At 51.8% G+C, this 26226-nt stretch overlaps 1 protein-coding gene across 7 annotated transcripts in view; it reads right to left on the reverse strand.

Moving 5' to 3' along the window:
- The window catches only part of KSR1 (kinase suppressor of ras 1), a 146181-nt gene that overhangs the window by 48215 nt on the left and 71740 nt on the right, over nucleotides 1-26226 (reverse strand). For all 7 annotated transcript variants that reach the window (XM_027625715.1, XM_027625717.1, XM_027625714.1 and 4 more), the window contains exon 2: nucleotides 18707-18847. In XM_027625715.1, the coding sequence (XP_027481516.1) occupies nucleotides 18707-18847 (141 nt within the window). The remainder of the gene's footprint in view (nucleotides 1-18706; nucleotides 18848-26226) is intronic.

The raw sequence follows: 26226 nt of genomic DNA on the forward strand, positions 1-26226 counted from the left end.
CCAGCAGCCACGGGGCTGCCTGGGGTCTATACTTAGAAACCTGTGCTGGCGGACACAGAGAGTGGGCCACACTCGCCATGGTCAGTCAGGAAGGGAAATGCCAGGGGCTCCAACGCCTCTTTGTGGGCCACATACAAGAACCTTGGGCAGCTCCAGGCAGAATTCCGGTGAAGGCCTGGGTTAAAGGAAGGCCGAGAAGCAAACCTACACTTTGTGTTTCTAGCTAGCCTTCTGGTCCCAGAGCGCAGGATGGGTCAGTGCTGCTAGCTCTCCAGGTCCATTTGCAGAACCCAGATTTCTGGTGTGTGGGTGCAGGGGCGTCCCCCCGACCCCCCCACCAACTTCCCTGGCTGCAGGTTAAAGAAAGGGCCAGGAACCTTTACCACAGATGTTCCCCTGGGACTGGTCACACCAGAGAGGCCAGAGGTGGACCCCCAGAGCCCTGTGGGTGGTGATGCAGACCCCTGCACACCCCTCTGAGGCCAGCGGGGCAGCTGGGGAAAGAGAGGGGGAAGAGCAAGGGAGTTTCTCTGGCAGCCCAGGTGGGGAGTCTACGTGCCTACAGTTGACAAGGCAACACCTGCCAGATGTTCCTCTGCGCACGGCTGGGGCTGAGGGAGAGGGACAGTGAGACTTAGGTGGCAACAGCTGGGAATTCTGGGAGGCACAGGTGGGGCTGAGACAGTGAGGGCCTGGAATGGGCAGCCTTCTGGGGTTTCCATGGAGATCAACAGACAGCTTTGTCCACGGGGTACCGGCTTGGTCTACAGGCCAGTCCTGGGCTCATCTCCTCCTATCTCAGCGCTGGGAAATGAGAAAAACCTCCTCCCAGGAGAAGCCAGCCACTTTCTGGAAGGCTTCTCTCCACCTCCTCCCAGCCGGACAACGTAGTGAAGGAAGGGCCAGACCTGCTCCCTGGAAGCCCCATGGCCTTGGGCCAGTCCCTACCCCTCTCTTGGGGTCTGGTTTCATCATTTATAAAATGAGTGGGTTTGGCTGAATTAGATCAGTGGCTCTCAACCCTGGCCTCACCCTGGCATTACCTGGTTTGGGGGCGGGGGGACTTTTAAAGGATCCTGACGCTCACATTTCACCTGAGACCAATCAAATCAGAATTTCTCAGGCTGGGGACCAGGAGAGAAGACAGGCTGCAGGGTAGACAGTCTGGCTAAAGTAGCCCAGGGCAGAAAGTGTCCGAGAATGCCCAGAAGGTAAGTCTGGCTGGGGTAGGGCAGGGCTGCACCCTGGGGTTGACCCCTGCCTGTCTTCCCATGAGGCCCACACTCCTTCAGCTCAACCCCAGCCTAGCCCAAGCTCCCAGATGTCCCAGGAGAAGTCTGGACCTGCCTCCCTTCCTCCCACAAGACAGTGTGGGGGCTTTCAGAGTGGGGAGCCAGGCTGGAATCTCCAAGAAGTGGCTGTCTCTGGCCTATGCATTGGTATGTCTGGGCTTAAAAGCCTCAGAAAGATGGGTCAGCGGTCGGGTAGGTAAGATGTAGAGGTGGAGGAATACAGGTCAAAGGAGAGAAGTTGAGGAGGTGAAGAAAGGGCAAGTGATGAGCATTTATTATGCATCTCCTATGGGCCAGGGGCTCTGCTAGATGAACTGCAGAGGCCAGCACTTAACAGTCCTCATAACATCCTGAGATGGGTGATAAGGTTCAGAGAGGGTAGGTAACTTGCCCAAGACCACCCAGTCTGATTGGGAAGGCTGAGGCATGACCACCTCTTCCTAGTCCCAGCCAGGGCTTGCTCTATCAAGTGAGCCCTTTTGCCCAGGGCAGAGTTTACTTGGCATCACAGGTCACATCCGGTTTTCCTGGCTCCACACCCGGCCCTACCCCTGTGCCGAGCTAGGTTGAGCTCTGGCTGCAGGTGGCCTCCCAGGGTCTTCTCCCCCACGTTCCTTTTCTAGGCCCTACGTTCTCCTCGCGCCTTCTGGAGGACACCAGTGCTTCCTAACTCTGCCTGGGACCAGATCTCCAGCTTCTGGTGGCATGTGCTGTCACGCCAGGGGCTGGCCCCACCTTCCTGGAGAGCTTGTCTTGTGTCTCCCGGGAGCCCCGAGGTACCTAGAACAGGGATTGTCAGGCTTTTCCTGAACAGAGAGGGAATGATCTTCAGCTCTGCAGGCCATCTGGTCTCCGTCACAACTATTCAACCCTGCCATCAGAGCGCCAAAACAGCCCTGGACAATACGTCAACAAATGGGTGAGGCCGCATTCCAATAAAAGTATGGACACTGAAACTTGAATGTCCTATCATTCTCACGTGTCACGAAACAGTCTTCTTCTTTTTTCTAGCAGTTAAAAATGTGAAAACCATTCTTCGTTTACAAGGCTGTACAAAAAACAGTGGTGGGCTGAACTTGGCCCATGGGGCACAGTGTGGCAACCCCTGGTCCCAGGGGGTCATCCAGCCACTCAACAAACACATACCAGCTCTATTGGGCTCCATCTCCTCGTGGCCCTGAGCCTCGCTGCTCCTTCCCTCCCACCTCCCTCTGTGCCGACTGACAGGTCTTCTCCCCCTCCAGCCCCCCAGCACACAAGGTACAGAAGGGGACACAGAGGAGAGGCTCCCAGGGAGGCCCACACACCTGCCATCTAGGCCACCTGCATTTTGTCACTTTCCTCTATATCATCGACACACATTCCCAAAACTGCTCCTCCTTGGCTGTGGTTTGAAAACAGCCAGACGTGTCCAGCGTTAGGAACGCGCGCGCGCGCACACACACACACACACACACACACACACACACACACACACACACACACACACACACACACACACAGCTTTGGGGCTGTACGCTTACCCCTCCGCACACGCTACTTCCAAAATGGAGACAGGAGACACGTGGGCATCTACAGGGGCGGTCCTCTACACCCAGGATGTTTGCTGATTATGAGGGAAAAAAAGGCCTATTGTCCTCGAGACTCCAGAGTAAACCTCAAGTCAGAAATGGAATACTCTAAAACAAACAAAAACGAGAACATTCAAAGGTAAGATTGGAGTCCAAGTGGGACAGGGGGAGGGCTTGCTAGCAGCCAGAGGGCTACATGAACCCTTGGGTGACGCTTTACTTCTGGGGAACTGGCAAACAGGAAAGTCCCTTAATGCACAAGTAGGGCAGGGCGGGGGGGCGCACAGCTTCCCCAGGGCTGCAGGCCCTCCCTGGCATCCTTGGTTGACAAAGGAGGTCAGAGCACGACAAGCAGGGTGGCAATGGGGATGTGAGCCAGGCCAGCAGCTGCATGGCGAGAGGCTACTGAGTAAGGGTGGGTGTATGAGGGACCCTCCCCACAGGGACACCTCAGAGGGGGAGGGGGGCGTGTTGTAACCGTCCGGGGACAATAGCCCTAAACTGGGACTGTACCTGGCAAACTGGGATGCCTGCTAATCCCACGCAGAGGGTGCAGGGAGCAGGGTCTGGTTTGAAATGGATCTCCCCATGGGAAACCCCAGCTCTCCTGCGGGCAAAGGGACGGACAGGGGCTCTTGGGCGTGGGCACGCCTGCGGTCATCTTTACTGCTGGCTGGTGCCCCCTTCAGCTCTCCCCATCCAAACACACCATTAAAAAGAGGGTTCCCAGACAGGTCTGCCAGTCTTCAACTTCCTCCTCCTCCAAACCCGCAGGGCGGGAGCTGAGTTCAGCCAGCGAGGCCCACCACGCCAGAGCACACCCAGACTGGCGGAGAGGCCTCAGGCCGCGTCAGCTTTGCTTAGGGCCCTGGCACGTGCCTGGCCCCAGCTGGGGGCCAAGAGCCAAATCACAGACCCCTCTACCAGAGGGACACGTGCTAACGTGCAATTATGCAGTCTGTCCTTTGGGGTTGTCTATCTGTCTGGGTGGGGGTTACGCTGGGCCACAGAAAGTGCGCCCAGGCCGGAGACCTGAGAACCATGCCGCTCCACCTGAAAAGAGGGGCTGCATTGTTTCCATGCTACCCCATGGGCATCCAACCGGGAGACCAAGATCTTTCAGGAGATCTCTGTAGTTTTCCAGAAACCCTGTAAACAACTCCTGCCCCACAGCAAGAATGGGCCTCCAAGTAGGGGAACCCAGTGCAGCCCAAGTGGATGGCCAAGACTCAAGCCAAGGAGGCCATTGCTGGTGCCACCCAAGGGGTTGAGGGCATGAAAGGGCCTAATGGATATTCATGAGGTTGAGGAGAGGATAAATCCTTCCTCTGCCAAGGTCAAAGGGCAGGGTTTAAAAGGGACCTTAGAGACAATTTAGTCCAACACTTATTTTATGGAGGAGAAAACAGAGGACCACAGAGAAGAGGGGACCTGCCTGGGTCACCCTGAACAACAGCACCAAGACCAGGGCCCAGATTTCCTGACACCCCTGCCAGCGTCCAGCACCAGGCTAACCCGGGCCCCTGGGAGAGCTCACTGTTGTTCATTATGAGCATTCCCCACCCAGATGTAAAGGTTGCATTCCTGCCAGATTCTAAGAGGTAGTTAAGGACTACCCTGAGAATCACCTCCAAAGGTACTAGCCTGAGGGATGCCAAGCCAGGTGCCTGCCTCGTGAGCCCAGAGCCCCACGGAATCCAGAAGCAATGGGCTTCTGGGCTCAGGGCCTCACCAGAGCCTTGCAAGTCCCTTATGTCTTGGTGGCTTAAAAGATAGCAAGTGGGCAGAAATTCCCAACTCCATGTTCTTGTCCACCCCTACCCATGCCCACTGATGACAGTGCACCCCTTTCCTTCTTTTAGAAAAGCAGCAGCAAGCCCCACATCACCAACTACACCCAAACACCCAGGTCCTACGATGCAGCCTAAGACCTGCCCCAGGCGGAGGCACGCCAATTCTTACTCAGCTGCTCTGCTTCCTCTTTCCACAAACAGTCTAGTCATAAAAATAACCACCACTAGTACTGTCACTGCTCATGAAGGGGCCTGTGCGCAGCTGCTTGGTGGCTAAGGAAAGTGAGGCTCAGAGAGATTAAGTTACTCAAGACACAGCCAGGGAGCGCCGGAGCCCGGACTGGACCCTGGTCCATGTAACTCCAAAGCTAGCACTCAACACCCTCTACACCCTTCGGCCTCGCTGGCCTGGGTGACCAGAAGCACTGACAGGCAGGGCTGGGCTGCCTGTACAAGTTCAGTTCCTTAAGCTCCCTACAGAAGGAGCAGGCTCAGAACAAGTATGTATCCTGTTCAAACCCAAAGCACGAACAAGCCAAAAGTCATTCACTCACTAGAAGGATCGGGAAGATCTATTCCAGTAAGATCCTGATGGTTCCCCAGCCACGTACCACAAGAAAGTCAGGGAATGAAACAATGAAATGGAAATCACAATCTAGATCTCTCCAGACATACTCTATAGACAGTAAGCAACGTAAGAACTTGGAGACCAGCGAAATGTACTCATTCAGGGGACTTGTACAAGGGCCACCTGATCCTGGACCCCAGCACCTACCTTGCAACCCTCCAGCCTGGGCTGGTCCAGGCTTCCTGTTTCTTGCAGGACCACAGGTGGTGGGGTCCCCGTGCCCCTTGCAGCCTTGGCCATCACCCAGCTCCACAGGCAATGCATGGTGAGGGGCCCAAGCCCTGGGTCCCCGGCAGCCACAGCCCCGGGTGCAGCGTCTCAGAGAAGGACAAGGCAGGGAGAGGAGTTTCTGTTTTCATGACTGCAGTGAACAGTCACCGTAGCCAAAAATAGTTTGTGCCTGGGAGCTGGGGAGTCAGCACATACCTCCCGGAGCAGGTGCTGGTTGTGAGACACTCAGGCTCTGGCGGGCCTCACTGCAGGGGCCTGGGGACCTGGGGACCCAGATACCCGGGATACCAGGCCACAGACAGAGAGGTGTTCTCCGCCTTGCTGCTCACCTCCAGAAAGTCTGACCTGAGTCAGCAAGGAACACGATCATTTCCCTCCTCCCGGTGAATCATTTGGGGAACCCCCACCCCCACATGAACTCCAACTACCCCTAACCCTCCTGGAGCTCTCACACATTTGGGGCTGGGTGGTTTGGACAACCACGGAGGAGTCCTATGAACTACAGCGAATGCCCTAGATGGCACCCAAGACAACCATGAAAAATGAGGCTCAGCTGTCAAAGCTCTTAGAACGATACACCGAGAACAGTGAACTTTACTTGATGTACAATGGGAAAAGAAATGTAAAAGAAGGGGCTGGCTATCAGTGGCTGGTGGAGTTGTGGGGGGGATTTTGTTTGCTTTTCTGAGCCTTTTTATTTTCAAATTTTCTTATAATGGACGCTTGTAATTAGATTTAGAAAATGTTGCTTTGAAATAAAATTCTGAAAAAGGCAAAGTGTTCAGGCATCACAGAGCGAATGTACCACATGGTTCTATCTATGAGAATTTAAAATGTGTGTGTGTCTCTGGGTGTGTATTTTGTGACCCCTGCTTTGGAGCCAGATGTCCTCGATATGAATCCTGGTCACACCATGTACCGTCTAGGGGACCTCAGGTAAGTGACACTGTTAGTTGCGTATTGGGCATAAAGCATTGCCTCCTGCTATAGATTAAATATTCATGCCCCCACCTCAACACCTAATCCCCAGGGTGATGGTATTGGGGGTAGGGCCTTTGGGAAGTGATCAGGTTATAAGGGTGGAGCCCTCATGATGGGATTCGTGCCCTTCTATAAAAGAGAACCCAGAGAGCTGCCTGGCCCCGCCCACCATGTGAAGACAAAGCAGAAAGACCACAGTCTATGAATCAGGAAGTGGGTTCTCACCAGACACTGAATCTGCCGGCACCTTGATCTTGGACTTCCCAGCTTCCAGAACTATGAGAAATAAATTTCTGTTGCTTATAAGCCCCCAGTCTATGGTATTTTGTTATGGCAGCCCAGATGGAGTAAGACATCATCTCATAAGGTTACTCGGAGGATCGAATGAGAGACACTTCACGTAAAGCTCACAGCTCAGCCCCAGGCATGTTGGGAACACTCACTAAAGAAGTATAGCACAGAGGCTATACTTGGCTGGCTGGCTATATAGCACAGAGGCTATATAGCACTGGCTGGCTCAGTCAGTGGAGCGTGCGACCATGCGTCTCAGGGTTGTGGGTTCAAGCCCCATGCTGGGTGTAGGAATTATTTAAAAATAAAACAATCTTTAAAAAAAAAAGAATTTGGGGCGCCTGGGTGGCTCAGTCGTTAAGCGTCTGCCTTCGGCTCTGGTCATGATCCCAGGGTCCTGGGATCGAGCCCCGCATCGGGCTCCCTGCTCCGCAGGAAGCCTGCTTCTCCCTCTCCCACTCCCCCGTTTGTGTTCCCTCTCTCACTGTCTCTCTGTCAAATAAATAAATAAAATCTTTAAAAAAAAAAAAGAATTTATAGCATAAATTCATGAATAAACTTCATTTAAAAAAAGGAAGAAAAAGAAAAGAAAAGCCAAAAATGAAGGCTGACTGGAAGTGCACCAAAATGTTTATAGCATTTCCTCAGAGTAGTAAGATCATGTAAATCTTCAATAAATGGTAGAATTATTGTTTTAATTTATATACTTTTCACATTTTGAAAATGCACATCCAGGTAAATTACTGGATATTAATAAAAAAAGAAAGGTAAAAAGCCAAGAAGCAATGATTAGCTCTGTGAAGCCCCACGGAGAGCCTCTGGTGAGGGTGGGGACCACAGCAGCTGCAGTAAAACCTTTCTTGCCATCTGGGGGTGTGAGTATGTTAATGCACGTCTCTTCTTCCATCAGCAGAACTGTTTTTCCTCCAGGAATCCACTTCCGGAGCGCAGGTGAAACCGACCCTTCAGAGCCCGCGCACTCTCCGCCATGCTGCTCAAGGGCTAAGCCATGCCCAGTGTGGGCTAACTGGAGTTTTTCAGCTTCCTAGCCCTGTGCTTGGCTCTGGTATAACACATGACCAAAGGCAGGCCATGCACAGCCTTCTGTGGGATTTTTCAGCTACAGTTCTAGGATCACAGGCAAGCACCACCACCATGCAGGAAGAAAGTGAGGCTTAGCTGCTGGTACCCTTGGTGCCTGCCACGTGGGTTAGGCCTGGCTGAGAAGTATACTCTTAACAGCATCACCTGAGCCTCTGCATCCAGACCTCCCTGGACTTCTATTACCTATGCTGACAAAAGTTTTTAGTGTAAGCCAGTCGGCATTGGAACTTGCTACGCAAACGTTCTAACTAGTAGGAGAATATAACAGCTTGTACTTAGTACTTACTATGTGCCCTCGTAGCATGAATTCCTCCATCTATTTATCCCTCCCCTTCATTCATCTCATCGACAGACAGCTACTGAATACCAACTCCGTGCCAGGCACTTTATTCCAGGCTAGGAACACAACAGCCAACAAAATACGTACTCCTTTTCTTTAGGGAGCTTACATCCTAGTAGGAAACACAGAATAAAAAAAAAAACTAAAGTATGTAATATATCAGTTAGTAATAACTAATACATATAATAATACTGAAATTTGTGAATAAATGCTAAAAAGGAAAGAGCATGCTGAGACATGGGGGGCATCTAATATTAGCCCGGGTGGCCTCTCTGAAGAGCCGACTTCTAAAGATCCTAGCCATGAGAGTACAGAAATTTCCAGGCAGAGGAAACAGAACATACAAAGGCCCTGGGCTATGACAGGAAACCTGACGTGTTCTAACACAAGGCAAAGAGTAGGGGGGCAGGGAATAGCGTGGAAGAAGGAGGCAGATGCCAAATACTTCAGGGCCTTGCAGGTAATGGTGAAGGGGCTTGGATTTTATGCTGAAGGCAAGACACTAAACGAAGGACTGTACTCAGAAAAGTGAGATGATCGGATCTGGCTTTTAAGAAAAATCACTCTTGGCTTATGGAAAATGAAATGAAGGAGAGGGCAAGAGTAGATAGAGTGATGTAGGTGCTACTGCACAAATCCGTGCAGTAGCTAGGCCTGGGGCGGGGGAGGGGGGAGCAGTAGTGAAAAAGAGATATAGGTGGGCTTGGGATATGGATTTGGAAATAGAGCCAGCAGGCTTTGCTAGTTAATCAAATGTGGAGGTAAGGAAGCAGAAGGAATGAGAAATGACTGCTCAGTTTCTAGCTAGAGAACCGACAGACGAGTTAACAGGCTGAGAGGTAAGGGACTTGTCCATGAGCTACTGGCAAAATCAAGTTTTCTGTCCGCCTCCCAACACCAGGTTCTGGGCTGTCTATTTCCCCAATCTTGCCACCTGCCCAAAAGCGTCCAGATGAGAACCGAGCCACCAAAATGCATATATTGATTTTCTTTCCAAAGAAGGGTAATAAGGGGCTTTTGTTTACAATAATTAAAACAGTGTGACACAAGAATTTCCCAATGATACATCTGGCTGGTTAGATGTGTTCTAGAGCAATCTTGCCTTTGAGGCCAATCCCGGAGGAGGGGACACCGAACAGAAACTGACAGCAGGAGCTGGGTGGCCCCGGAGGCAGCTCAGGCACCCTCTAAGCCAAAGTCATCCCACAGCAGGGCTATAGGCATACAGTCATGCCAAGTCCGGCCCCTCAACAAACAGAGCAGAGCCAGCTCAGGAACCCCGACCTCAGCCACCCTTGGCAGCCCCCAGACACCTCCCCTCATGGCCCCTGCAATACAACCCTCAACGAGCCCAGGTGAGAATGCTCCTGAGACCCCTCAGCCCAAGGGACCAAAACTCGTTGGATGATCTGATCTGAAGTCATTCATTCAACAAGGACACAAGGCAGCAGGGACAGAGCGAACAAAATAGCCAGAGTCCTGCCTGCATGGAGCGGGATCCAGTCTAGTCGGTTTTCACTGAACTCAACAGCCCAGAAATCCAGAGGATTGAGGAGATGGGCTCACTATTCATAAATGCCGACCAGCACAGGGCTAACCAGAACAGTCACGCTCCAGTTTTTTTCAGGTTTCTAGAAACCGGGGGCAATTTCACACTCAAAGCTTAAAAGAGGGCACTCTGGCTCAGAACCAGAAAAGAAAGCACTTCATCTATTGGAAAGAGGGATGTATGCAAGTTCAGTAAGGATAAGAACTCACGCACAGCACCCAGAACAGGGCCTGGCACTTAATAGAAGCTAAGTATACACCAAACGAGTGCATGGCTGGGTGAACAGGAGACGACACAGGAAGGCCCTCAGCTCTGTATGGGGCCCCGTCTCAGCCCTTCCTCCCTTGGGGCCCGTCAGCCTGTTTCCATGGTGGTTATTTGTAGATGTGTACATCCCACCCCCCAATAAGCCCCCAGAGAAGACTGTATTTTGTTCATCAATTAATCCCCTGTGGTAATTAAGTAAGTGACCAATGGATGTCGAATGAATGGATATTAAGAAAAGAGGGGGAGGAGGAGAGGAAGAAATCTCAGAGCAAGGCAGGAAGGAAGGGGGAGAGAGAGAGAGAGACAGAGATCGATTCATTTTCTTTTTAAAGATTTTATTTATTTGTCAGAGAGAGAAAGCACAAACAGAGGGAGTGGCAGAGGGAGAAGCAGGCTCCCCACCGAGCAAGGAGCCCAATATGGGGCTCGATCCCAGGAGCCCGGGATCATGACCTGAGCCGAAGACAGATGCTTAACCGACTGAGCCACCCGGGCGCCCTGAAAGAGTTTAATTCAATCGTACAATTGCATACAGTAACCCCCGGCTGGGCTAATCTAAGTAAGAAGCTGAGTCAAGGAAGGGAGACTGGCTTTGGAATCACAGGGACCTGAGTTTAAATCCTGACCCAGCTATCATGTCACTGTATGGCACCGACAGGTCACTCAACCTCTCTGACCCTCAGTTGGCTCAGCTACAAAATGGGGACCAAGCTGTCTCCCCCCGCTCCCCTGGGTGTAAGGATTAAACAGGATGATATATACACAAAATGCCTCCTTCCTTCCATATCCCATCTCCAGCTCTTCTCCTGACTGGTTGGGTGACGTGGGCACACCAGCCCACCCCCCCAGGCCTCCGTCTCCCCATCCCGCTGGGCCGGGACTGACACCTCAGATCCTCAGTTGCAAGGCAGTCAGAGCCGGTGCAGATCCAGTGAGAGTGCGGGCTGCATTCGGAGGCCGCTCCCAGCTGCCAAGAGCAAGGCCTCTGGCCCCCCAGGGGGAGAGGGTGAGGATGCTGGGAAGACGGACATGAGGGAAGGCTGGGCAGAAGGGCAGCAGGATTCATGTGCATTAAAGCTGAACCCAGGAGCCAAATACCAGCTCACTTTTCCGGTTTAATCTTCCACAGCTTGTGGCTTCACACAGCCCACCCGCCAGGGCCCACACGGAGCTATGGCCACTCCCAGCCAATGGGAAACCAAGATGGTGGCAGACCTCAGGTAGCTTTCTTCCCCGTCCCCAAGAGAAGGCCTGATTTTAAACATGGGAGTGAGTGCGAGGGCAGTAGAGGAAAAGGGAGAGAGAAACTTGCCCAGTCCGGGCCTTAACAAAAACCCCTTACCGGACTTGCCTGCATCTTCCGTTCAGAAAATGCCACCAGCAAGACCTTCCCCCGGGGAGCCTGTGGCCCGTGGCTTAGGCCCTGGAATCCCAGCCTCTGAAGCGCCCACCTCTCTCTGCTAGGACTGATCCCAGCCAGCGCTAACCACTTCCTCTAACAACTTCCAGCAGGGAAACTGCGGCGGGGGGGGGGGGGGAGATGGCCCCGCACCAGTAGGCTCTGAAATCATTTCCCCCCCAGCTGCAGCCAGACCATGAAGCTGCGATTTCTCACCTGTGGAAGGTCTGGGGGGTGAGGGTGGAAGGAGTCACAGTGTGTGACTCTAGGTGTCTGGGGAGGGCGGAGGGCGAAGGCGCTCTCCTGCTCGGGGAACCCTCCCCACGCGGTGCCCCTGCACTGTCCTCGTGATGAACCCAGCCTTCTCACGGGCAGGGGTTTTTAGTTTCCCTAAAAGAATTCTAGTGCTCTCTCTCTCTCTCTCTCTCTCTCTCTCCCTCTCGTCCAAACACAGGCACTGCACTGGTCTCCAGACAAATCCCCCCACACGAAGATCTCCATGAGCTGACCGTTTGCTGGCCAGTCTCTCCCCAGGCCAAGCCCTTTGTGAGCACTTCCTGTGAGGCCCAACCAGCGCCCTCAGCCCTCAGGGTCTCTGCTGGGACCAATCCCGCCCTCTTGCCCTTCCCGACGGCCTAGGTCCCAGCTCTGAGGGAAGCCCTCCCCGCTCTTGGTCCTTCTCCCATCTCCCAGGGTGGGTTTGCCGGCTTGCTCCCCCCACCCCATCCCAGGCTGCCTTCCATCAGGGCGCTTGGTGTCGGCTCTGGGCAAGTCCCACCGCAGCCTGTGAGCTCCTGGGGCTGGCGGGGGTGGGGCGTCTCTAGCATCTCAGCTGTGAGCATGGGGTCCCGCCAGGGCAGGCTCCACACCTGCACTGCCCAGCACCAGCAAGGGCCATATGTCTCTTTACGTGAAAATTCATTACAGTAAAACAAAATTTAAATTCTGGCCTCCCCGTCGCACTCATATTTCAAGTGCTCCGTGGCCACGTGTGGTTGGTGACTACCAGGTTGGGTAGGGCAGTACAGAATGCTGCTAGACAGTGTTGCTCTAGAGGAAGATCTGATGGTTTTGGGTAAACATACAAAGGTGTCTCCCAAGCTGTCTTGTCTCCAAAGGAGTTAGAATCAAAGGTCATGTATGTCAGAAGCACCCACCTCGGGCTCTGGAGCTGCAGGGGGCTGAGATCTAACTCAGAAAGGGAAGGAGGAGAGCAGAGGCCCTTCATCCACACCAGAAACCAGGAAGGGCCACTACCAGCCTGGGGCCACGTCTGCATCCAGTCCCTCTCTTCATGTAGCAAAAAGGCACGATTTCCCAGGAAGGTCAAGATAAGCAGAGAACGCAGAGGCCAAAGGGACACCTCCGACCACCATGGGCTATACCAGTGCTGGGGCCCTTCAGGACCGATAGCACAGCAAAGTTAACTGCCAGACTTCATGATTCAGATCCTTTATCCTAAAAACCAAACAAACCAACCAAAAAAAAAAAGGACACATAGATAAGACCCTGTTTTAAAGTCTCCATCTCCAGCCTCCATGCTACGATGACTTTCATTCCCCCCTCGGTCACTCCCTCACACCCAGCACATAATTTGCCAAGGGCTTCCCATAGGCCAGGCGCCGTGCAGCTGGGCACGTGGACTCTTCTGGGCACAGGCTGAAGCCTTCTGCGTGTGCCTCTATGTGTGCAGATGGGCACCCCTCACACAGTCATTGCTAAGCTGGCTTGAGGAAATCTTTCCTGGTAACTAGTCTCTGTTAAAGAGGAATGAGATGGATTTGTATGGCTAACAGAGATGAGATTAAGACTTAAAAAAATACCGTACGAGCCCATTTTAGCAATGATAAAAAATTAAAAAAAGGAAACAAATTTGTATGTAAATAAGAACAATGTGCTATCCTGGATTGGCTCCTAGAACTGAAAGAAGCCACTAATGGAAACACTGGTGAAATCCAAAGAGAGTCTGGAATTTAGTTAACAGTGATGTACCAACATTGTGTTCTTAGTTTTGACAAACGCGCTACGGTAAAGTACGACGTTAACGATGGGGGAATCTGGGTGAAGGCCATATACAGGAATTCCGTACAACCATCGCAATTTTTCTGTAAATCTAAAACTATTCCAAAATAAAACGTTTATTTAAGAAAACAAGCAATGTTCAGATACCATTCAGAAGTGAAAGGGTTCTATCTCTGAGATCATGCTTTTTTTTTTTTTTTTTTTTTTTTTTTTTTTTTTGGGCAAAGCATGGGTTTTTATGCTGTTTGGAGCTTTGGTTTCTGAGATTTGTACCTATCTTTGATGGGTGGAAGTTTTAAAACCAATTCCGGCTACAAGCACACAAGACCCATCAGGGTCTAGGGTGAGCAGGGTAGGGTGGGTGTCAGAGTCTTGTGCCAGGACACTGCTCTAACTCTGGGCCCCCAGCACTGTGCCCCCCGCCAAGTACAAGGAGAGACTCCAGGAGCAGAGCCAAGTGGAGGCAGGCCCCCTCTCTGATCAGCAGGGGCTGGGGTTACTCAGGTAAACAGCCCTTTTTCCCAACCTTCAGCATACTCTGGCCTGGGCCTAAGAACCAACCTGAGATTTGCAGGCAAGAAATAGAATAATCTTGAGAAAAGGGGTCTGGAGAGTTTGGGGAAACCATATGGATTCCCAGCCAATGGTTCTTTGTGATTCTTAAAACCCATGCAGAAAGCTGCTGGCCCATGCCCCAGGTACTCTCAGGCAGCCCGGCCCGGCCCACCCTCCGGCTCCCATGTCCTTGGCCTCAGTTCCACCAACCTCCTGGTGAGGAGGCCCGTGAGTGAGCTTTGCCACCGGCAAGGGGGTGGGAGGCAGACCGGGGCCCAGCTTTTGTCCTCCTGCTGCCCTTCCTAGGCCTTGAGCTGACTCCCCCGGCCGCTTGATTCAGAAAACTGCCTCCAACCAGCCCCTGCTCTCCCAGCCTTCCTTTGACTCCCTGCTGCTTTTCACTCAGCAGATGGCTATTTCCACCTACCTGTGTGCAAACCTCCAGCAGTCTCTGTGGGGCTGGTTCTCACTCAGGAGTAACAGCAGGTGAGGAACTGCCTAAATTTTCTCTCCTCCACCCCAGTGAACACCACTGTGCCTCTCTAAGCACTTGACCTTCACAAGCAAGTGCTTCGGAGCACAAGAGGCACGTAGGTCATGGCGCAGCCCCGTACAGACTACAGAGGCCTCGCAGCGAGGGGCTAGCCAGGCTTCCGGAAGCACAACCCCTTAATGAGTGAAGTGTGTTGGTATGGTCAGGAGTGCCAGAGAGGCCCAAGGACTCCTTGGGGCACTGGCCTGTCCCAGCCTTCCCGAGGGCACCAACCTTCCCGGGGCTCTTCCTAGAGGCTGACTCGTGGGTAGCTGGGCAGAGCTGGGAAGGTGCATCTTTGGGGCTATGATTCTAGAGTGGCTTCTCTTGCAGGGCATGAAAAGCCAAACCCTGGAGTAACCTGCGTCTCCACCCACTCAGGACCAAACCCTCGACTCCTGGGACACCCACCACGTAATAATGAGATTCACCCTTCCTCCCTCTCGATTGTCACATCAAGCCCAACGCTCGCTGGGTTGTTACAGAGCTTGTATTCCAGTGGGAGACAGCAGACAGACCACATACAACAAATAAGTTAGATACACTCCAGGAAGCGGTCGGTGTCGTCGAGAAAAATCAGCCAAGATGCACTGGTAGAAAACAAAGGGTAGGAGTGATCTTTAGATCAGGTTATCAGGGAAGACTGCTCAGAGGAGGTGACAAGGGACTGGATACTATGGTAATGTCCACAGGGTGAGCCAAGGAGAAAGCACTCAGGGGGAGGAAGAGGGAGTGCAAAGGTCAGACCAGAGGGAGCAAAGAGGAGAGAGTGAGCAAGATCAGGTCAGGGGGGCCAGCAGAGGCCCAAGTGGGTGAGGAATCGGGCATTTATTCAGAAAGAAATGGGAAGCACTGAAAAATGACATGATCCAATTCATGTTTCTGTGGACACTGGCTGCTGTGTGGAAGTGGAACGGAGCGGATGGATGATCAAGTAGGGAGACAGTTAAGGGGCCGCTACAGGAGTTTGGGGAAGAGAGAATGCTGGCCTTGACCGCGGGGCTGGCACTGGGGATGGAGAGAGGGGATCAGGTCTGCAGATCGGGGGGAGGGGGCAGGGGTAGAACCCACAGGGCTGGCTAAGGGCCTGAACATGTGAGGGAGGGCACGGGAAGACTCAGGGGCGGCCTCTTGGGCAGCTAGGGGGATGGTGCTACCGTTCTCTGAGGTGGGCAGAGGTGGGAAGAAAACATGTCTCTATGAATGGAAGGGGAAGAACAAGAGCTCGGCATGAAACGTTTCGGAGCCGCCTCGTGATCTCCAGGTCACCGGGGAAGGTCACTGGGCAGCTGGAGACGCTCTTGCCCTCTCACCGCGACCCCGTCATTCCCACCGAGCTCTCTGCTCACACTCTACCCCAGTCCCCCAGGCCGGGTAGCAGCCTGATTCCCAAACCACATCTGGCGCCTGGGCTCTCCCGCCTGCCTGACTGCCCCCGCCTTCAAATGAGCCAGCCCATCATTTTCCACTAGCTCTGCTGCATCACTCACGACCTCCTGACTCAGACACCACCTAGCGCAGTATCTGCTACACCTCTGGGCCTGGCTGCAAGACCCCTGTCCCAGCTGCCCCCACGGGGCTCTCTAGGAGCCTCAACGCCCCTGCAGCCAGCCTCCATGGTGCCGGCTTCTGCACTGGGCACGCCTGGCTCCTCTCTCACAGACGGACATGGGCAGAACTGGGTGTCCGGCACACTCCAGATCTCTGCAGCTCCAAGGAAAATGCCTTCAGGAGCTAAGCCTTCTGCCAGAGGTGGCTCAGGCCCTAGAAAGGAAGTTAGAAGGCACAGTTTGGAGTCCAGCAGGCCCGGGTCTGAACCTCGAGAGCATCACAGAGCCCTTCGGCCTCTCCAAACCTGTGGTCCTTGTCTGTCAAGTAAGGGATGATGCTGGCGAGACGCTGAGCAAGTCACTACCTCTGTGGGGCCCCGGCACCCTCCAGGTGTGAGGAGAGGCTCCTTTCCGTCTCTGGGACTGGGGGAGGGGTGGGGTACAGGTTGGGCTTGGCTGGGGGGCAGGGGCGACCGTTCAACTCTCCCTGGCTCCCAAGTCCATGATCTTAAACACATCACCATGGACAACCATTATGTGTTGTTGAGATCTCCTTCCTGTGTGGCAGAAAGCTGTGAGACTGGCAGGTGGGGAGACGTGGCTCCTCACACACATGTGCATGCGTAAGTGTTAATAAAGCCCCAGGAAACTCAACCTTCACAAAGACCAGCTCCTTCCTGCCAGCTTTGTGTTTTGTTTTGTTTTTTAAAGATTGTATTTATTTATTTGACAGAGAGAGACACAGCGAGAGAGGGGACACAAGCAGCGGGAGTGGGAGAGGGAGAAGCAGGCTTCCCGCGGAGCAGGGAGCCCGACGCGGGGCTCGATCCCAGGACCCCGGGATCACGACCTGAGCCGAAGGCAGATGCCCAATGGCTGAGCCGCCCAAGAGCCCCTTCCTGCCAGCTCTGTAACTGCTGGTGTGCACCACAAATATGAGGGTTGCCGGGGCCAGGCCAGGCCAGGCACTTGTGACGTGTTAAGAGCACCCCGTGGGTCCCCCCGTTTACCCCCATGTACTCCCACTCCTCCTCATGACAGGACCTTTTATGATCACGTCACTTCCTGTCCAGGAAATCTCTCCTAGGGAAAATTCCTAAATATACAAAGAGATGCATAAATCATATTAACCACTGTGTTATATATAATAGCCAAGGACTGGGATGAACCTCTGCCTGATAAACCACATCCCATACACACCATCAAACATTATGCAGCTACTTTAAAAGAGGGGTTATTAAGTGTGAAAGTACAAAGAAAACATGCTGGTTAGCAACAGCAAATGATAACAGCAAAACAAAACTGTTTATTCAGGATGGTTTAAACCAGTGTTGCCCAAGAGAAATACATTGCAAGCCACATACTTAAATTTTTGAGTCGCCACATTTTAAAAAGTGAGTCTATATGAAATTCATTTTTAGCAACATTTTATTTAGCTTACTATATCCAAAAGAGTGTCATCTTCAATGTATACTAAATATGAAAAGTTATTAATATATTACTTTTTTCTACACAAAGTCTTCAGAATTCAACGCCTCTTTGGATTTCTATCTTTGAAATTATAGCACGTCTCAATGTGGATTTGCCGTGTTCCAAGTACATAGTAGCCACGTTGGCTAGTAACTACCTTACAGCACGGGTCTGACCCCTTAGAAATTTAAAAAAGACTTAAGTATTAGTGGGGGAAGAAAACTAGAAGGAAATATCAAAATGATCTTATATCTTAATGATCACGGACTTTCGCTGAGTCATAGGAATATATATGTGATTTTTTTTCTTCCTCTGTTTTCCAAAGTGTCTATAAATAATCAATTCATATTGCTTTTAAAATAATAGCAAGAGACAACGTTTAATTTTAGAATCAAAGGGATTTAAAAGACCTCACTGGGTGAACTACACCTGCTACACACTGATTTACTGATGCCTCACAAGAGGGCCCTGTGCCCCTGACACCTGCCGTAGGATACACTTCTCCATGCTCACTGGCTGATTATAGTTATTTGGTTGGGGGGGAGGGGAGGGAGGCTGGATGGATGGGAAGTGGGTACCGAGCAGCGAAAACAGTACATTACAGCAGATACCAGAGAAAACTAAACTCCGACTCTTGTTTCCAAATCCCAAAGCGATCACTTGCTGAAGTCATATGTATGACTTCAAACAAGTCACGTACCCATTCTGTGCTTTCATTTCCTCAGGTATGAAATAGCAATAATGACAGTAATTCCTTCACGGGGTTTTGAGAGAATTAAGTGAGATTATCTAGACAAAGTGTTTAGCACAGTGCCTGTCACAGAGCCAATGTTTCCAGAAATGTTGGCAGGCTGTCCTTATGGAGAATCAATGAACCATCAGTGTGGTCAGGCTGTCCAGCTCATTAAGCAGTGGCACCAGGACACAGGCTAGAGCCACCCTTACCCTGGGTCCCTCCCACGACCGCTGTCCTCCCAGGTCCCCTCTGGAGAGTAGAGAGCATGGCCTTGCGGTCACAGTCCCAATGGAGCTAGTCCCTGGGTTTGTGTATGGTCCCCCTGCTTGACACCCCCCACCCAACCATTCCCCCCTCTCCCAACCACAGTTACACAGTTGCCACAAGCCGCTTACCTGCACCACCGCCGGCCTCACATTGAAGGTGCACAGCCAGTCACTGACGCGAGGGTAGCTGTTGAGCTCCGAGGTCCTCTCACCAGGAGCCACACTCAGCCTGCACTGCTGCTGCTTGCAGATGTAGCGGACCAGCTTCGCCTGTGAGAGCCCAGGGAAGAAAAGGCTGGGTCATTCAGGCCGCCCCAAGCATTCTACCCAGGAGCCTGCTGGATGCCCCCCCCCGCCCCCACTGCCGTCATTCAAACACCAGTGAAGTAGGAAATGGAGGGTAGAGGAGAGGAGAAGCATCTGACAAAGCCAACAGAAGAGCTGGAGAGCCGCCCATGACCCCCTCCTCACCCCAAGGTGACACTGCCTCACCCCAAGGACTATGATCCCCAGAGGGCAATGGGCAACACTGGTCAGGACAGAGAATGGGGTTAAGATATAAGAAGGGCTTCCTGGGGGCACCCCTGGGTGGCTCAGCCAGTAAAGCGTCTGCCTTCGGCCCAGGTCGTGATCCCAAGGTCCTGGGATCCAGCCCTGCGTTGGGCTCCCTGCTCAGTGGGGAGCCTGCTTCTCCCTCCCCCTCTGCCTGACGCTCCCCCTGCTTGTGCTCTCTCTCTCGCTATCTCTCTCTCTCTCTGTCAAATAAATAAATAAATAACCTTTATTAAAAAAGAAGAAGAAGAAGAAGAAGAAGGGCTTCCTGCCTAGGGAGAGGTGGGGGAAGGGTCAGTACATTAGGCTACGGAAGATGTGGGGGTTTATGGAGAATGAGTCACCTTCCACTTAGGAGGCTTCCAGCCTAGAATCAGACTGCCTGGGTTGGGATCCGGGGGCTCAGGCACCCCCTAGCCCTGTGACCTTGGATGAGTTACTGAGCCCCCACGCCCAGAAAAGCCTCAGTTTCCTCCTCCAGAAAATGGGATGACAACAGAACCTCCCTCTCAGAGAGGCTGAGAACCTCAGTACAGCTCGGGCCTGATTAAAAGAAGGGTGAGCAGAACAGACAGAAATGAGCTCACAGCCTCAAGAGGAGGACCAGGGAGCTGCCAAGTCCTGCCACCTTCTGAGGGCTCAGTGGCTCAGTGGCTCAGTGGCAAGTGGGCACAATGGCCAGGGAGGGAACACTGAGTCCGAACAAAATAATTCCACTCAATTCCCAGTTTCAATATTTAGAGAAACCTCCACGGAGGCAAACCCCGGCCTTCCTGCACCACACACCTTGCAGATACCCCAAGCTAACATGGCTAATCAAACGTTCTTTACACCTCCGAGTGCCACTGCTAATGGAACACTCTCTGCTGAGCCTGACAACCCCGGGTCACCACGCAAGAAGTGCATCCGTTGTCCCATCGTGGAACTGAGCCCCCAGGAACATCTTCAGAGCACGGTTAACAAACAAGAAGATGTGAATGCCGCTTTTATCCTCTAGGGTCAAGCAAAGGCACTCAGGTCCTTCGTCCAGCCTCCCCCCATAACGATCCATCCCTCCCAGAGTGACCAGAGGCCAGTTCCAAAATCAGGGCCCCCAACCTTCCTTCCCAGGCTCATCACTCCACACCACCCCTGGCTCACCCTGCCGGGCAGGCGCACACTCACCTAGGAGCGACTTCTCAAAGACTTCTAGTACTTTCCTACCCCTGGGCCTCTGCTCCAACTGCCTGCAGTGGCTACGAGTCCCCTCCTCCTCCGGCCACAGTGTCCTCGGGCTGGGCGAGACCTCCCAGGCCTACTCACAATCCCCATCTCCCCTTGCACACGTGGGGTCTACACCGCAACAGCAGCCCCTATCACGGTGGCCTCATACTCACGCTTCTGACCCGGTCGCCCCCAACAGACGTGAGTTCCCAGGGCAGCAGACAGAGCACCAGGCTCCGGAGTTGAACCACATTGGGGTTCAAATGTAGGTTCTGCCACTTAACAGTTATGTGACCTTGGGGAAGTCGGTTCATTTTTCTGAGTTGTGGTTCTCTCCTCCCTACAACAGGTGTGGTGACTTCGAGCCCGTGGTCTGCTGGGGGGGTTGAATTACCGTACAGAAAACACCCGAGGCTACATAAGTCCCCAGATCAGTACCTACTGGGGCAGGGACGGTGTCCACTTCATTTGGGACTGTCCCCACACGCCTATTACGACACACAACGCTTGCTTACAACAGCCTGAGGAAGGAAGGAGGCAAGGACACACGTGGCCTCATCCCCGCGTTGAAGCGCTCTTCACAGCCGCTCCTTCCCTCCATCCAAGCTGCTCTCCAACCTCAAGCTTCAAAGAGCTGACCCAAGACAGGGCCAAACATCAAATAAGTAGACAGAGTCCCAGAGGTCGGGCAGCAGGCCCTCACGGCAGCAGCTGGGAAGGCCATTTGCCACTGGCGTGAGAACTGAGGACCGGACCCCTGGGAGCCAATTAAGAACACGTCCACTCTACAGATGACTTTGGCCGTCACAAGTCAACATGAAGATTGGCCAACCCCACCTCAGCAATGAGCCAGGGTTGGGGCTTTCTCGACTTCAGCCCCCTCCCACATATCCAGCCCCTTTCGGCCTCAAGGCCCTCTGCCCAGAAGGCTCGTCCCCGTGACCCCTGGGCCATAGCTCAGCTTAGAACTCCATTCCTGCAGGGAGCCCTGCTCCTCAGCCCCCTGCCCGCCTCCCCGACGAGAGCCGTTTCCCTCCTTAGCCTGCACACTCCACGAGGTCAGGTGCCTGGTCTGTGTTCTGGGCCCCCACTAGGAACCAGCAGAGCTCCTGGGGCACAAGGCTGGCCCCTGGAAAGCCTCTGCTGGATGAATGGACACATGAACGCACGATACATACTGCAGTCCTGACAGGCATGCCTGTTTACCAGAACGATCGCAGAAAACAAAGGCCAACTGCACAAGGGGTCACTCAGGAGCTTGAGAGTCTCAAAAAGCAAAGCAAGTCCCCCTGAAGAGGAATGAGCAGCTTCTGTTCTTCAAGGCTACTAGAGATCCCCGCTAGACGGCACCAGGCAGTCCCCTGGGTATGACGATGCAGAACTTGAAGGGACTCCTCACTGCACCCAGTTAGCCACCCATACGCCTGGCTGGCTGTGCTGAGACAAGGCAAGCGGAAGACACCCAGAGCGTGGTGACCCACTTGCCAGCAGGTCTGATGTCCCGGCGGCTGCTCTCTCCCGGAGCTCGTAAAGAAAACGACACCTACAGGTTTGGTTTCTGCTCAAGTCGCCAAGCTATTCTCGTTCACAAAGGACGTAGGGAGCCGGTGTGCAGCAGCTTCCGGCTGAGCGAAGACAAGTCGGCCTCACTTTTTGGAAAGTTGGTCACAGTCGCAGAAGCACTCGGGGGGACTACTCTCCCAGACAAACCGCAGTGGGGGGCCTGCCAGCCCAGCCCCAGGAGCCAACAAGGGGACCGTTCAGGAGCGATGTCATTTTTTCTTAACCACAAAACCGCAAGATATAAATTTTCCCGAATAGAAAAGCACCTGGGGTTTCAGCAACGGGACCAGCAGCAAGAGGAAAAGAGTCATGGGCTCTCCGGCCGCCAGGGAGGACCCTGGGCTGGAAGTGAAGTCTCAACTCCCGCCCCCAATGGGCTTAACAGCTGGTAGGTAGTACCAGCCACAAGGGTACAAAGGAGGTGCTCACTAAGTGTCCCCCCCCCAGATCAAGGATCTTGGGGGAAATCCCCCTTAGTTCAGCTTCAATCTCACCACCTATAAAAAGGGTATCATTTTATGCAAGTGGGGGTCAAGTGAGTCACCATATATAAAACTGCTTGTAATAAGAAAAAAAAAATTATTATGAGCAACTCTATGCCAGCAAATTAGATAACCTGGAAGAAATGGGTGCTTTCCTAGACATGTATCAACTACCAAAACTGAACCAGGAAGAAATAGAACACCTGAACAGACCTATAACCACTAAGGAAATTGAAGCAGTCATCAAAAATCTCCCAACAAACAAAAGCCCAGGGCCAGATGGCTTCCCAGGGGAATTCTATCAGACATTTCAAGAAGAATTAATACCTATTCTCCTGAAACTGTTCCAAAAAATAGAAATGGAAGGAAAACTTCCAAACTCATTTTATGAGGCCACCATTACCTTGATCCCTAAAACAAAGACCCCATCAAAGAGGAGAATTACAGACCAATATCCTTGATGAACATCGATGCAAAAATTCTCACCAAAATACTAGCCAAGAGGATCCAACAGTACATTAAAAGGATTATTCACCATGACCAAGTGGGATTTATCCCTGGGCTGCAAGGCTGGTTCAACATCCGCAAATCAATCAACGTGATACAATACATTAACAAAAGAAAGAACAAGAATCATAGGATCCTCTCAATAGATGCAGAAAAAGCATTTGACAAAGTACAGCACCCTTTCTTGATCAAAACTCTTCAGAGTATAGGCATAGAGGGTACATACCTCAATATCATAAAAGCCGTCTATGAAAAACCTACAGCGAATATCATTCTCAATGGGGAAAAGCTGAGAGCTTTCCCCCTAAGGTCAGGGACGCGGCAGGGATGTCCACTATCACCACTGCTATTCAACATAGTATTAAAAGTCCTAGCCACAGCAATCAGACAACAAAAAGAAATCAAAGGCATCCAAATCGGCAAAGAGGAAGTCAAACTCTCACTCTTTGCAGATGATATGATACTGTATGTGGAAAACCCAAAAGACTCTACCCCAAAACTGCTAGAATTCATACAGGAATTCAGTAAAGTAGCAGGATATAAAATCAATGCACAGAAATCAGTGGCATTCCTATACACCAACAACAAGACAGAAGAGAGACAAATCAAGGAGTCAATCCCATTTACAACTGCACCCAAAACCATAAGATACCTAGGAATAAATCTAACCAAAGAGGCAAAGGATCTGTACTCAGAAAACTATACTCATGAAAGAAATTGAGGAAGACACAAAGAAATGGAAAAACGTTCCATGCTCATGGACTGGAAGAACAAACATTGTGAAGATGTCAATGCTACCTAGAGCAATCTACACATTCAATGCAATCCCCATCAAAATACCATCCACTTTTTTCAAAGAAATGGGACAAATAATCCTAAAATTTGTATGGAACCAGTAGAGACCCCGAACAGCCAAAGGAATGTTGAAAAAGAAAAGCAAAGCTGGCGGCATCACAATTCCGGACTTCCACCTCTATTACAAAGCTGTCATCATCAAGACAGTATGGTACTGGCACAAAAACAGACACATAGATCAATGGAACAGAATCGAGAGCCCAGAAATGGACCCTCAACTCTATGGTCCACTCATCTTTGACAAAGCAGGCAAGAATGTCCAATGGGAAAAAGACAGTCGCTTCAACAAATGGTGTTGGGAAAATTGGACAGCCACATGCAGAAGAATGAAACTGGACCATTTCCTTACACCACACACAAAAATAGACTCCACATGGTTGAAAGACCTAAACGTGAGACAGGAGTCCATCAAAATCCTAAAGGAGAGCACAGGTAGCAACCTCTTCGACCTCAGCCGCAGCAACTTCTTCCTAGAAACATCGCCAAAGGCAAGGGAAGCCAGGGCAAAAATGAACTATTGGGATTTCATCAAGATAAAAAGCCTTTGCACAGCAAAACAAACAGTCCACAAAACCAAAAGACAACCGACAGAATGGGAGAAAATATTTGCAAATGACTTATCAGATAAAGGGCTAGTATCCAAAATCTATAAAGAACTTATCAAACTCAACACCCAAAGAACAAATAATCCAATCAAGAAATGGGCAGAAGACATGAACAGACATTTTTCCAAAGAAGACATCCAAATGGCCAACAGACACATGAAAAAGTGCTCAACATCGCTCGGCATCAGGGAAATCCAAATCAAAACCTCAATGAGATACCACCTCCCACCCGTCAGAATGGCTAAAATTAACAAGTCAGGAAACGACAGATGTTGGCAAGGATGCGGAGAAAGGGGAACCCTCCTACACTCTTGGTGGGAATGCAAGCTGGTGCAGCCACTCTGGAAGACAGTATGGAGGTTCCTCAAACAGTTGAAAATAGAACTACCATACGATCCAGCAATTGCATTACTGGGTATTTACCCCAAAGATACAAATGTAGGGATCCAAAGGGGTACGTGCACCCCAATGTTTATAGCAGCAATGTCCACAATAGCCAAACTGTGGAAAGAGCCAAGATGTCCATCGACAGATGAATGGATAAGAAGATGTGGTATATATACACAATGGAATATTACGCAGCCATCAAAAAGAATGAGATCTTGCCATTTGCAACGACGTGGATGGAACTGGAGGGTGTTATGCTGAGTGAAATAAGTAAATCAGAGAAAGACATGTATCATAATAAGTCAAGAAAAAGAAGAAGATAACAGGAGGGGAAGAATAAAGGGGAGTAAGTCGGAGGGGGAGACGAACCATGAGAGACTATGGACCCTGAGAAACAAACTGAGGGTTCTAGAGGGGAGGAAGGTGGGGGGATGGGTTAGGCTGGTGATGGGTATTAAAGAGGGCACATTCTGCGTGGAGCGCTGGGTGTTATGCACAAACAATGAATCATGGAACACTACATCAAGAACTAATGATGTAATGTATGGTGATTAACATAACAATAAAAAATTAAAAAAAAAAAAAGACAGGTTCTGCTACATTACTGTTGGTTACTCCAACCATATCCAAGAGGCAGGCAGCACTCTGGCTCAAGACAGATGGGCTTAGCCTCTCAGCCCCTTGCCACCACACTCCCTCTGTGAGTGGACGAAAATCTAGCCTGTCAGCCTTAGTTTTACCTCCTGTAAAATGGGACTGATCTACCTCAAGAGGCTGTTGTAGAGATCTGCATGAGAAAACAGGGAGGTAAAACGTTCAGCAAATCATGTGGAAGAAGGAAAGCACGAGCTCCGTGGGCGGCATCCTCGCCAAGCCAAGCCTTCGGCTTCTCTTAAGACCTCTCTGGGCAATAGGGCAGATGTGGGTAGGATTTTACCCACTTCAGAGACCGGGGTTAAAGAAGACCCTGAAGGTTGGCACTGATCCTCACAACACTGGTGGAACTCACAGACCCAGTACATTTATTTTAAAGGCAAGAGGGCCAGGACTTGGCTCACATGTTGACTCCAGCGCACACGAGCCCTCCCTCTCCTCGAGCGCTCACACATCCGTGGCAGCAACAGAAGGCGTGGCCTGAGTGGGGCAGCATCAATTCCAGAGTGCCCCTTGCATCATCTGGCATCCCGATCAACCACAAATATAACAGAATCCGCCCCTCTAGCTGCTCTAGCGTGACCCCGACACAGGCCCCCCAAACGGAGGTTGCCGTAAGCCTGGCTTCTGTGGGGGTGGTGGTGGGGGGCTGTCAGACATCCCTGGAGAGCAGACACCTGTCAGAGCTCCCAAAGCACATGCTACCAGGACAGCAGGAACAGGAAGCTGCTCCCAGAACTGCAAGGGGCCCAGGAACCTGAGAGGCCTTCCATGTCTGCTCTGCTCAAAGCTCATCCAAACGTGCCTCTGTGTAGGCATCCCCCACTCCCAAGCTCACCCT

Source organism: Zalophus californianus, chromosome 16 (assembly GCF_009762305.2).
Source record: "Zalophus californianus isolate mZalCal1 chromosome 16, mZalCal1.pri.v2, whole genome shotgun sequence".
NCBI classification, from domain to species: Eukaryota; Metazoa; Chordata; class Mammalia; order Carnivora; family Otariidae; genus Zalophus; species Zalophus californianus.